This window comes from Myxocyprinus asiaticus, chromosome 29 (assembly GCF_019703515.2).
Source record: "Myxocyprinus asiaticus isolate MX2 ecotype Aquarium Trade chromosome 29, UBuf_Myxa_2, whole genome shotgun sequence".
NCBI lineage: Eukaryota > Metazoa > Chordata > Actinopteri > Cypriniformes > Catostomidae > Myxocyprinus > Myxocyprinus asiaticus.
Window position 1 is genome coordinate 40,657,361 of NC_059372.1, and position 13,646 is coordinate 40,671,006.

At 39.6% G+C, this 13,646-nt stretch overlaps 1 protein-coding gene across 2 annotated transcripts in view; it reads right to left on the bottom strand.

Annotated features, from left to right (window-relative positions):
- Window positions 1-12,607, bottom strand: part of LOC127420033 (PR domain zinc finger protein 5-like) — a 147,541-nt gene extending 134,934 nt beyond the window's left edge. For both annotated transcript variants that reach the window (XM_051661967.1, XM_051661966.1), the window contains exons 1-3: window positions 12,374-12,607; window positions 7,853-7,936; window positions 4,079-4,201 (exon numbers count right to left, since the gene is read on the bottom strand). In XM_051661967.1, coding sequence (XP_051517927.1) covers window positions 4,079-4,201; window positions 7,853-7,936; window positions 12,374-12,472 — 306 coding nt within the window. In that variant the 5' untranslated portion in view covers window positions 12,473-12,607. The remainder of the gene's footprint in view (window positions 1-4,078; window positions 4,202-7,852; window positions 7,937-12,373) is intronic.
- Between the last annotated feature and the right edge of the window lie 1,039 nt (window positions 12,608-13,646).

Below are 13,646 nucleotides of genomic sequence, written 5' to 3' on the forward strand. Positions count from 1 at the left end.
ATTAATCAACGTTATAGACAATGTCAACAATAAAAAATTGTTGACAAAATTTTTTGTTGTTGAATAATCATTTGATCTCATTTAACGTACCATGAGATCACATTAAACTCTAATGATGGCACGCGAGAGGAGCACTGCAGCTCACGCCTGACTGAGGAGAGGAAGAATTACACAGCTTATAGTCCAGATGCACTCTAAACTTTCCAGACATCTTCAGATGATGTAGATCACCAAGTCTGAGGAATTATATAAAAATACAAAATAAGTTCATACAGAAGCACTCTCGTTGTGAAATAATGCAGAGCCGATGCTGCCATTCTGCTTAAGCAAAACTTGCATGTCTGAGCATTTTTAAAGGAAACACCTTGGCGTTATATCTTTAATGCATCCTTTATTTAAGTTCAAATAATAAGGAAGCAGGTCATGTAAATAAGTACAAACTCCAAAACTGGCATTTCTCTGTGCAGTCAGCGCCTCTTCTACGAGTCGCATGAAGTGACCCGATCTAAGGGGGAGAGATTGAAACTGCACCCGGCTGATGCACACTCTGGCGCGGGGACACTTGTCCCTCGTGCATGCAGCTTGCGACATATTGAATCAAAATATGTACTGTATGTGTTGCGGTGTGTATCTTATCATGAAGGAAATCGGTCGCGACGCATTGAATCATAATATTTGTGTTGCGGTGTGTATTTTATCATGAAGAAAATCGGTGATACGCAGCTCTATTAAGAAGAGAGAGGGTTTTTTTTTTTTTTTTTGTAAGTTAAAGATGGATCGAAGTTAACAAAAGAGAGGGTGGTCTTCGCCCATAATGTCATGCAACCAAAATACGTTTTTGATTTGTTTTTGTTTTCCAATATAAATATCTAAAACTCCTTTAAAACAACTTACATTTACTTTAGCAGCTATACTGCAGAAGAAAAATCTGAGAATGTTAAATATAATATTAAATATTTAAATATATTAAAATATCAAAAAAATCCTTAAAACAAGATTTATTTACCTGAGAAGCAGCATAAGATATTTAGACTTGCTTCTAGACTTGCTTTCAGAGAATTATATTCTCTGAAAGCAAGTCTAAATATCTTGTATGTTGTTTCTGAAGTAAATGTATCTTGTTTTAAGGATTTATAGATATTTTAAATGGAAAACAAGACAAAAACACTTGATAACAATAGGATTTTTTTGCAGTGAATTTTTTACTGAATAAAACTTAATAATAAAAATATTGTTCCTTTATTTCAGTGACTGTCATTTAGAGGTATTTTTAAAACATGATTTTATCCTCTTTATTGTTAGTAAGCACGTTTAATACAACCTTTTATGTCAGGCACAAGCTGAATAATCGGTTAAGAGCTAATGATTAATCGTTGCAATAATCACAGAATAGTCGGATAATCATTCGAATAATGGCTAGATTAGTCGATTATCAAAATAATCGTTAGTTGCAGCACTACTCAACACCTCCAGGAATATTGTTAAAACAATTGAAGACCTTGAGTTGGGAATAATAGAACTCCAGATTTTAAGTGCTTCTACTCAAGATCAAAGTCACTTTCAGGCCATTAAAGTAAAAAAAAAAAAGGTTTTACAGATTTGCTGGGAATCAAAGGACAAGGGGAATTGGTGAGATCATGGTTTCAAAATATTAACGAAACGGATGCACCATCCAGTTATTTTTTTTAGTCGTAAAAAAATTGTCAGAGTAGATTAATTCATTCGATACTTGCTGATGATGGGCAGGAATTGACAGAGCCTTCAGAAATTCGTCGGAGACCTGTGGAGTTTTACTCAAGTCTTATGCCTCTAAGCATGAGGAAAACTTTGATATAGCACAGAAGTTTTACGAAGGTCTTCCAAAAGTACCAGCTGAAATAAATGCTGAATTGGAACAGCCATTGTTACTGCTTGAGTTGCATTCAGCGGTAATGAGTATGGTCAATGGTAAAGCTTCAGGAATTGATGGAATCCCTATTGAATTTTATAAAACTTTTTGGAGTGTAGTGGGGCCGGATCTGTTAGCAGTACTCGAGAGTTTTGCTGGAGGGCAACTCCCACTGAGCTGCAGAAGGGCGGTTCTGACCTTACTACCAAAAAGGGGGATTTAAAGGATATATCTAATTGGAAACCTGTCGCTTTACTCTGTGCTTACTACAAGGCTCTTTCCAAGGCTCTAGCAAACAGATTAAAGAAGGCAATGGAGTATGGTAAATACAATGATCAGTACTATTGTGTTCCCGGAAGATACATTTTGATAATATATATTTTATTAGAGATCTTATTGATACTTCTAGACAATATGGTTTTAAATTTGGCTTAATCTCAATGGATCAAGAGAAGGCTTTTAATTGAGTGGAGCACAATTATTTATGGAGTACAATGGAGGCTTTTTGAGTTCTTAAAAATGATTAAAGTTTTATATGGAGATATTGAGAGTGTTTTAAAGGTCATTATCTCATTATCGGGCATGTTGTATGCATTAGCAATTGAACCTTTGTTAAACAAAATTCGTAAAGATTTAATGGGGCTTAAAATTGCTGATGAGTTTGCGCCTGTTCATGTATCAGCATGTGCAGATGATGTAGTAGTTATAATTATATGTCAAGAAGATGTTATTAAAATACATTTATTGGTACAAGATTTTGGAAAGATTTCATCTGCAAGAGTTAAATGGAAAAAGGTATCTGGCTTATTAGTTGGTAATTGGAATGAAGAAGGTGCTTCCGTCCATGGCTCAGATGCTGTTTGAAATGGCCGAACTCTCACATTTGTTCTTCTGTTGTAAATAAACGGCGCTTTCAAATTCTAACGTAAACTTGCCGACACGCTTATGTCACACTTTGCGTCAGCTGCTGGCAGCAAGCACTTTTTAAAAGTTAATAATGTTTTAATTATCCATTTATTTTTTACATAAATGTATTGATTTGCTTCAGAAGACATTCATTGATTGACTGGAGTCGTGTGGATTAATTTATTGCTGCCTAAATGTGACTTTTGGACCGTCAAAGTGCTGGCACCCGTGTACTTCTATTATAAGGACCCGACAGAGCTCTCTACCTTCTTCTAAAAATCTTAATTTGTGTTCTGCTGAAGAAAGACAGTCATACACATCTGGGATGGCATCAGGGTAAGTCAGTAATGGGACAGTTTTTTTTGGGTGAACTATTTCTTTAACACATTGCCAAATGTCTGATTTACCTTAGGTTGGTTTTAAAGTTTTGTTTGTACCTTTCTTTAATAAAGCGTTAACATCTATAGCACTAAGGGACCGCCCTCATGCTCAGAGATTTTGCCTCAGAGTGGTACTTTCTGCTGCATGGAGCACAAGGAAGAATTTGTATGAATGAGCCACTAACCCTGCTCCTGTAAAACATTTATTTTTGTTGCTCTTGCTCAATAGAAGAATAACACGAATAATATTCTGTCCCTTAAATACATAAAATACATTTGAGTACAGTGCAGGCCTCTACATCAAAGTTTGTCTTGACAACTTTACCTATCTATTTTTCTCTTGTTATTTGTAACTTGATGGACGCAAACCAAAAGATACAATTATTCATAACAGTTGAATGATAAGTCTGGCATCAGCTTTGCATTATGTAAATCTGATAGTTCTGACTGCAAATTCTGATTGGATGAACCACATTTTGATGGTGATTTTTTAAATGGTGCTGCATGTACAGTACAATGCTGTATAAAAGGTATAGACTCTTTCAAGTATGTAAACAATGGACCCTTTTCACAGACTATGTTGACGCATTTCCGCCTTATATAGTAGCGTAAATCAGGCAAACTTTTTTATATTTGCAATTTTTTTATTATTTTGTGTACATTTTTAACATTATACTTTGTATTATATTACCTTGGATTTTTATTTATTTTATTTATTTATTTTAAACTAGTTACCACAGCTGCGATGAGTTTGAAAACTAACTGTAAATATTTTAGGAACAAAGTCGTCACTTCCCAAACCAATGAATATCATTTTGAAATGATTTACAACTTCTTCTAGAATTTCTACAAGTTGACACGTTTCTACCGCTGTCATGTGAGAAGTTGAACAGTAAACTCATACCTGAATGGCAGCCAGGTTCTTCTGCTCCTGTGAGGGGGCCTGATGGACGAAGCGGAGCCAGTTGGCATGACGAGGATTACTGGCATCAAGAATATACATTACGTCACCTTTATTCCCTCGAACCTGCAGCACCACACAAAATCAACCATTACTCACATGTACAGGTCTCTGGACCACTGGTGGCATCTGAATTTGAGGTACACACTGCTGAGTTACTTGGAGTGCATTAACCACATGAGGTGTAGAGTTCAGCAGAAGAAGGAGCTCTTAGTGAATTTGTATTTGAAGTTGAATTTTGGGTTTACTGGCATTATAAGATTGCTCTATGGAATGTGCACATGCAAAAAGTGTCCTATAACCAGGTGGGATGTGATTCCAGTGACAAGTAATTTGTCTGTCCACACTGAAAGCAAAAATGCTCTGCAATGTGACACAATCACAGCTAATCAGAACATTTTTGATGTTTAATAAACAATTATGTGGAGAGAGATTTTGGAGCAATAAGATTGAATTGTGGGCGGTGCTACCCAGTACAACACTGAGGAACAGAAACCAAACGAACGACAAAATGTAAAAAAAAAGCAAGTTAAACTGACTAGTGGACCATTGTGACCCATTCCTACTAGGAAAAACCCAAATGTCATGTGGTGACTACACAAACAAAACATATTTTTGTATTATTTTACATGCACAGACTGTCCCAGTTACATACAGTGGCAAGCAAAAGTATGTGAACCCTTTGGATTAGCTGTTCCCTATCTGTCACTCACTCAACGTTGTGTCGATGTAGTGACACTAGGGGTCACTCTTGGGAGCCCGAGACACCTCTGGTCTTTGATAAAAGGCCAATGAAAATTGGCGATTGGTATTTGCATGCCACTCCCCCGGACATACGGGTATAAAAGAGCTGGCATGCAACCACTCATTCAGATTTTTTCTTCGGAGCCGAACGGTCGATGTTTACTGAGCTGAATGTTCATTCACCTCTGCCGGGATCTGATGGCGCATTTCAGCGGCTTCTCCCTCCTCTGCATTGGTGCTCTGCAGAGAATGCCCCTGGGCGCTTCGGCAGAAAAAAGAGAGTATATTTTCCTAAAGGAGTATATTTCTCTAAAAGAGCGGCACACACACAACGTCTTTTTAAAGAAGCATCTTTTTAAAGATGCCTTTCCATTTGTGTGTTATTCCTCGTTGCGGTCGTTACCTCTCAACTTCAGACGGTCACGATCGCTATCTTTCGTGTCTGGGTGCGACCTACGTGGAGACAGTGTTCGTGGACGGTTCATGTACTCACTGCGAGAACATGACCATGACAACATTGCGGCTTGCTTTCATAAGAAAGCAAGCAACCCAGCGGCTCCCCGCCTCGGTCCTTCTACCTATGGGTATGAGGCCAGCGCGGCTAGCACTGGGGGCGATTTTGGGACCCCAATGGGACCGCCTCCGCCAGGTATCCCCCCGCAGACCTCCCATTCCCAAGCACGCTCGTCTGCCCCGATCAGGCATCCGGATGAAAGGAGCTATGTGCAAGCGATATACCCGGCCGGCTATCCCAGGCTTATCTGCTTGTATTGCGTGCCACTACCCGGGACGAGCTGAGCTGAAGACGTGCGCCATTAACTCCCAGTAATGTTCACAAACTATGTTCCCTGGTTGACTTCCTCTGAGCCCTGTGGCAGTTGAGTTTTCGGAGAGACTCGCTGCCAGCCCAGTACACGTGCTAACTAAAAGCGCTGTTCTGGGGTAGGTGCTCCGCATGTGGCGGTTCCCTGTAAGCAACCCCATGCGATGTATATCTTCCGCTAATTCGTTTCCCTGTTGGCAAACTGCATCTTCCTTGGGCAGAGGCCCTTCTGCCACAGCCTCCATGTTTGTAGTAACTCCTCCCCCGTTGGGTAGACCTACCATGAGACTTCTCCACATGACATACTTCCGACATAGTTCGGCAAGACCATATTTTCCACTTAAATATACCCCCTCTCTCTGGGCGAGATGTGGTCTCCGTGGTGTCCTCCCCTTGGGAGGGACACCCCCCAACTAGACCTGGTCAGCCCAGTCAGATATTCCCCTTTTATTATGGAGTGGAAAAAAAGAAGGGGAAAAGAGGCCACAAATGGGCTAGCCTGTCTCTATCTTTTGGGTAGTCGACTTGTCCCCAAAGGGCCGTTCGACACTCATAGCAATGTTGGGGGAGGTTACGTGTCGGCCTGGTGAGCTGGCTATGAGGCACACAGTGGTCTGCCCGTCACACACCGCCAGTTCATGTAACACAGTTCAGCCAGTTGCGGCACTTTGTATAGGGACCACTAGTGTCACTACATCGACACAACGTCGAGTGAGTGACAGATAGGGAACGTCATGGTTACTTGCATAACCTCCGTTTCCTGATGGAGGGAACGAGATGTTGTGTCCCTCCTGCCACAACGCTGAACTACCCGCTGAAATGGCCAGACCTTGTCTCGGCTCCTCAGTATAAAACCTGAATGAGTGGTTTGCACGCCAGCTCCTTTTATACCCGTATGTCCGGGGGAGTGGCATGCAAATATCACTCGCCAATTTTCACTGGCCTTTTATCAAAGACCGGAGGTGTCTCGGGCTCCCAAGAGTGACCCCTAATGTCACTACATCGACACAATGTCTCGTTCCCTCCATCAGGGAACGGAGGTTACGCAAGTAACCATGACATTTTTCTGCATTAATTGGTCGCAAAATGTGATCTCATTTTCATCAAAGTCACAAGTACAGACAAATAACAATGTGCTTAAGCAAACAAGACAAAAACAATTATAATCTTTAATGTCTTTATTGAACACACCCCATTAAACATTCACAGTGTTGTGGAAAAGTAAGTGAACCCTTGGATTTAATAACTGATCAATCCTCTGCAGTTCAGTTGGCAAGGGAGAGTCAGCGTGAGTTGATCGCAAGGCTGACATGTCTGGTCACATTAAACATTGCCAGCATCCGTCTGAACAATAGCAACTGCATAGCAACACATTAAAAAGCATTCAGGACACATAAGCAACTGCATAGCAATGCCCTGGCAACCACACACAACACCCTAACATTGTGGCGGAACAGGCAACTACCATTTTATTATGTTCCTTTGTTTTCTTATGCATACTTTAAATTTTTTTAAATGTTATATAGAGTATAACATATTATTGTTATATACACCGATCAGCCACAACATTAAAACCACCTGCCTTATTTTGTGTACATCCCCCTCGTGCCGCCAAAACAGCGGCAACCCGCATCCACAATAGCATTCTGAGATGCTATTCTTCTCACCACAATTGTACAGAGCGGTTATCTGAGTTGCTATGGACTTTGTCAGTTCAAACCAATCTGACCATTCTCCGCTGACCTCTCTCAACAACAAGGCATTACCATCCACAGAACTGCGCTCACTGGATGTTTTTTGTTTTTGGCACCATTCTGAGTAAACCCTAGAGACTGTTGTGCATGAAAATCATCACATTTTTCCCCATTCTGATGGTTGATGTGAACATTAACTGAAGCTCCTGACCCGTATCTGCATGATTTTATGCACTGCACTGCTTCCACACGATTGGCTGATTAGATAATCGCATGGATGATTGTTGCCGTTGTTTTGGCGGCACGAAGGGGACCTCCACAATATTAGACAGGTGCTTTTAATGTTGTGGCTGATCGGTGTAAAGTAAAACATAGCAGAAACACACAAAAAACACTGTTGTGACGATGCATTGGGGGTAAAATTATGGAATGGATTTGTTGAGTCTAGTCACCCACCTCCCACATCAGTCTTGGATCCATGCTTTCATCCAAATCACTCAGCATCCGCTTCTCACCTGCAAATGGACCAAACTTCTCGCCCTGTAAAAAGAACGTGTTTTAGAATTTGGTTTTGATGTCACTTCCAACAGAAGACTGTGTCTGTGTGCAATATCTCAACATGACCAAGAATATGATGAAAAAAAGTCTTGATTCTCTACTCTTACAGCTCATTCTGAGACTTTACACATCTACAGAGATGTCAAGTCACAGGAAGTTCTGAGAGAAGTCTCAGGATCAAGTTTCAGAACATTATTTCCAAACACAGAGTATACATGGAAGTGCATGTTCTGAAACCCTGAGATGACACTTCTTAAGGATGCTGATGGCACCTTCTTTTTGAAGGCTGATTTGATGTTTTCCATCCAATTCAAATTTGAGATCAGGGCAAGCTAACAAAGTGGAGCAAGAAAAACTGAACTTCAAATGTGAAAGGAATCTCAAGAAAACAATAATTCACCAAAATCAAAAGAAAAAAATAATAAATAATATTTTGCATAAAGACAAAGGCTATTGTTAGTCTCTTTTTTGCATTGTGAATTTATTTTTCTGACAAATTTGAAAAAAAACCCCAAAAAAAATAACAAAACATTTTATTATTTTACTAATTCTCATTACTGCAATGCATCCAGACAATTAGACATTTCACTTAACAAAGGTAATTCTCATTAGACTGATTTTTTTAAGGGGTTTAAAGGCAGAAATGTGAAGCTTTTCATTTTATAAAAGTACTTACATGCATTCTTCTGTTAAAGGGGTCATGTCATGAGAAATCAAATTTTCCTTGATATTTTGACATAAACTCAGCAAAAAAAGAAACGTCCCTTTTTCAGGACACTGTATTTTAAAGATAATTTTGTAAAAATCCAAATAACTTTACAGATCTTTATTGTAAAGGGTTTAAACAATATTCTCCATGCTTGTTCAATGAACCATAAACAATTAATGAACATGTACCTGTGGAACGGTCGTTAAGACACTAACAGCTTACAGACGGTAGGCAATTAAGATCACAGTTATAAAAACTTAGGACACTAAAGAGACCTTTCTACTGACTCTGAAAAACACCAAAATATGATGCCCAGGGTCCCTGCTCATCTACATGAACATGCCTTTGGCATGCTGCATGGAGGCATGAGGACTGCAGATGTGGCCAGGGCAATAAATTGCAATGACCGTACTGTGAGACACCTAAGACAGCGCTACAGGGAGACAGGAAGGACAGCTGATCGTCCTCGCAGTGGCAGACCACGTGTAACAACACCTGCACAGGATCGGTACATCCGAATATCACACCTGCGGGACAGGTACAGGATGGCAACAACAACTGCCCGAGTTACACCAGGAACGCACAATCCCTCCATCAGTGCTCAGACTGTCTGCAATAAGCTGAGAGAGGCTGGACTGAGGGCTTGTAGGCCTGTTGTAAGGCAGGTTCTTACCAGATATCATCGGCAACAATGTCGCCTATGGGCACAAACCCACCTTCGCTGGACAAGACAGAACTGGCAAAAAGTGCTCTTCACTGACGAGTCGCGGTTTTGTCTCACCAGGGGTGATGGTCGGACTCGCGTTTATCGTTGAAGGAATGAGCGTTACACCAAGGCCTGTACTCTGGAGCGGGATCGATTTGGAGGTGGAGGGTCCGTCATGGTCTGGGGCGGTGTGTCACAGCATCATCAGACTGAGCTTGTTGTCACTGCAGGCAATCTCAACGCTGTGCGTCACAAGGAAGACATCCTCCTCCCTCATGTAGTACCCTTCCTGCAGGCTCACCCTCCAGCATGACAATGCCACCAGCCATACTGCTCGTTCTGTGCATTATTTCCTGCAAGACAGGTATGTCAGTGTTCTGCCATGGCCAGCGAAGAGGCCGGATCTCAATCCTATTGAACACGTCTGGGACCTGTTGGATCGGAGGTGAGGGCTAGGGCCATTCCCCCCAGAAATGTCCAGGAACTTGCAAGTGCCTTGGTGGAAGAGTGGGGTAACATCTCACAGCAAGAACTGGCAAATCTGGTGCAGTCCATGAGGTACACTGCAGTACTTAATGCAGCTGGTGGCCACACCAGATACTGACTGTTACTTTTGATTTTGACCCCCCCCCCCCCCCCCTTTGTTCAGGGACACATTATTTCATTTCTGTTAGTCACATGTCTGTGAAACTTGTTCAGTTGTTGAATCTTTTTATGTTCATACAAATATTTACACATTATGTTTGCTGAAAATAAAAGCGGTTGAAAGTGAGAGGACGTTTCTTTTTTTGCTGAGTTTATAAGAGGTCTTTCTACTATAAAAACATACTGTAAATTTCAGAACTCAAAACTTAATCCCCAATGCAATAAAAGCATTTATTGAAACCATGCGGCAAAAACACCTCATTCTCTACTTCCACGATTTCCCTACATCATTTGCAGGCTCATAAATTCATGACCCGCATCAACAACATTAATAACATTAAAAACATCAATACCTACTTTTACATCAACACATCCTTGGCCCCGCCCACTGGTGCTTCAGTTTGTAAACTGAGAGTGCTGGACAAACAAGGCCTACTGTGGCCTACTAACTATTCCTGAACACCAAAGGGGACCCATCTGGACAATTTTCAATTATTTTTGTATTTAAACATGCATAGACATGCCGCTTTTAAAAGATGCAGTGTCAAGTTACAACTCTGAAGAGGAGAATTCACTCTCTGTCATTCAGCTGCTGCCTCTTGCTGTTTGAGCACAAACGCGTCAGGGACACGTTCTTTCACCCATCAGAGCTTTTTTTAATTGTTGATGTATGAAAACATGTGCTGGATGGATGTCATTGACCGTTTAGATGCATTTCCAGTGGTGTGCATTTCAGTGCAGGATGATACTAGAAACTGGATGTGGATGTGTCTTCAGCGTATTTCAGCATGGATTGCATGCTTTTTCGGCAATTAGAACAGTCATAAAACGATTCAAGCTTTGCCAAGGAACTGTTATTGAAGGATGGGGCAGTTAAAACACTTGGACCCAATGCAAAACAGCAAGTAAAAATTTCCATTCATGAATATTTCATATGTCATTACTGTTTGATAGTTTATGTTGCTGAAAACCTGTCTACACCGGGCATGTCCATTGACATGACACGAAGCAACAGCTTGAGGCTGTATACACCCGGAGCTTCGACATTAATTTTCTAAACTGTTTATTTGTGTTGTTGGCAGTACTAGCACCAGCACGTGCAACACAAAATGAAACGGGACATCTGTTTACTGTCGGTGCAACACGACATGCCACAACGGACACTTTCATGGTAGACAGCATCATTGATTATAATGGGTTCTATTGCTTTTGACGTGACTCAAGCGTCTGGTGTAGACAGGGTGAGTGTTAACAGTTGTGCTTCAGATGAACAGTTTAATATATTCAGATGCAATGTGTTGGATGTGCGTTATGTGTAAACCCTGAAATTTTGTTTTATAATGTTGTTGAGATTGTTTATATTCTTCAGATTGAGTTTCAAATATGGCTGTATTTGAGGGGCTGCACGATGTTAGCCAATCAGAACAGTGGGTGTTTACTTTTAAGTTTTAATGAGGCGCTTAGAGCATTTTAGACAGAAGGCCAGAAACAGGGTGGAAAATGATCATATATTACTAAATTATGAATGTTTGAATGAAAAAAACCCCTGAAAAAAACAAAACATTACTAACATTATTAATGGACCTCAGGGAAGATAATAAAAGTATAAAAAGAGCATGTCATGACCCCTTTAAAACTGATGTATTATTTGAGATGTAAAGTTGTCATTTTAAGGATTTAGGGTTTGTTGACATTACATCCTCATGTAAACAAAGTTGTAAAATTGACTATAACCTTACACATAAAAGGTTTGTAAGTGATTTTATCGCACTAAAATCATGTTTACACGCATATTGTTTATGTCTTGTGGTTATACTTTTGAAACAGTGAGTATTTAAACGTTCAAAATTGGCCCCCGTTCACTTCCATTGTAAGTGCCTCACTGGAACCCAGATTTTTGCTTTTTTAAAGAAAAGGAGAGGCAAGTCAAAATTATTTTTTGTGGCAATCAACATTATGCCACAAATGATGTCCAATGAGCTTAACTTGTTTTGAACCCAGAACATTCCTTTAATGGTCTTAAAATAATGTCAAAATGCAAACAATGGTCCTAAAATTAGGCTTCATTTTCGCATGTATTACGGTGGAAATGACGGTTGCCATGGTAAATTTTTGGCGGAAACGACGGTTGTCATGGCACATTTTTGGCGGAAACGGCGGTTACCATGGTGATTGTTTGTAAGGGACGTGGCAGCATACGTAAGCAGCATAAACACAGACAGGAATGCAGCTGGACCTACATGCTCAAAAACACTTAGTGCAAACTTACAAAAGCAGTAAAACAAGCATTTCTCCAGTATTTACTGCAGTGTGCATATTTGATGTTTCATGCGGAGAGTTTGTTTTCATGTGCACGAACCTTCTGGACTGCTCTGGCAGTGTACAACCCCATCCCGTCCTGAACTTTAGAGGACTTCAGCACGAATCTGTCCGGCACGTACATGCCCAGCATCCTCATTACCTCACAAAAACACCTTTCTTAAGAAATAAACGAGTTAAATGTATTAGGTTAGGCAGGTTAATGGATCATTCAGCAGTTATTCTCTGCTCGCTGTAAATCTCAGTCCAGGATGGTCTTCCATGTTACTGTCGATTCAGGAGAGAGCATCTGCGTTCTGATTGGCTGTTGCCCCTCCAGAGAGTGTGTTTCTGCGCTGTGATTTGTGGAAAGTTTCAAGACTTTCCCGTTTGTGTCAGTGAATGAGTGGGATTCCGCGTTCTGATTGGTGGAAAGTTTGTGCCCTTGAGCTGCATATTTTCTTTCCCGCGAAAGTTCATCACATTATGCTGATCTTTAAACCCCCCCGGTTTATTAATAAATAAAATGGAAAGATCTATAAAGAATAAAAATTAGTACTTTGACTATTATTGGTGGTTGTAGTAGTTATAATAGTTTAAAAGATGTGGAAAGCTATTAATTATAAAGTTTGACTTTAAGATCTACAGCGTTAATAGATATAATAATAGATAAATAGACAGAGAGACAGACAGAAACTACAATAACAGTATGTTAATAATAATAATAATAATAATAATACAGTCACAAAATATTTTAGCCTATTTTTAAGAGTTAGGCATTTTAATTTCATAACAAATGTCCATCAAATTTAATTGTGTGATGTTTAACAAATTTAAATTAATAAAACTTAAAATATTTAGTTTTTTTATTTTATCTTATTAAAGATTACTGAAATAAATGTTATGGAATTTTGTTATAAAATTAAAATGTGCAAATCTTAAAATATGTTTTGAGTGTAATATAATAATAATATTAATAATAACAATAATAATAATAATAATAATAATAACACAAACTTTGTGCATCAATAAAAATAAAAAAAAGTTACTCAGACGTACTTTGAAAACAAAAATGTCCACGTCAAAAAACTGCCATAATAATATTATATATTAATATTATTTTCCACTTTCACTGACTTAGATTTTTTAACCAATATCAGTCCTGATAATAACTACCAAATATTCATTCATTTTCAGGATTTTAACCCTTTAAATGCCAGTTTGTTTATATAATGCCAATGTTGTTTTTCACACACACACACACACGAGAGAGAGAGAGAGAGAGAGAGAGAGAGAGAGAGAGAGAGAGAGAGAGAGAGAGATTTCTCAATACA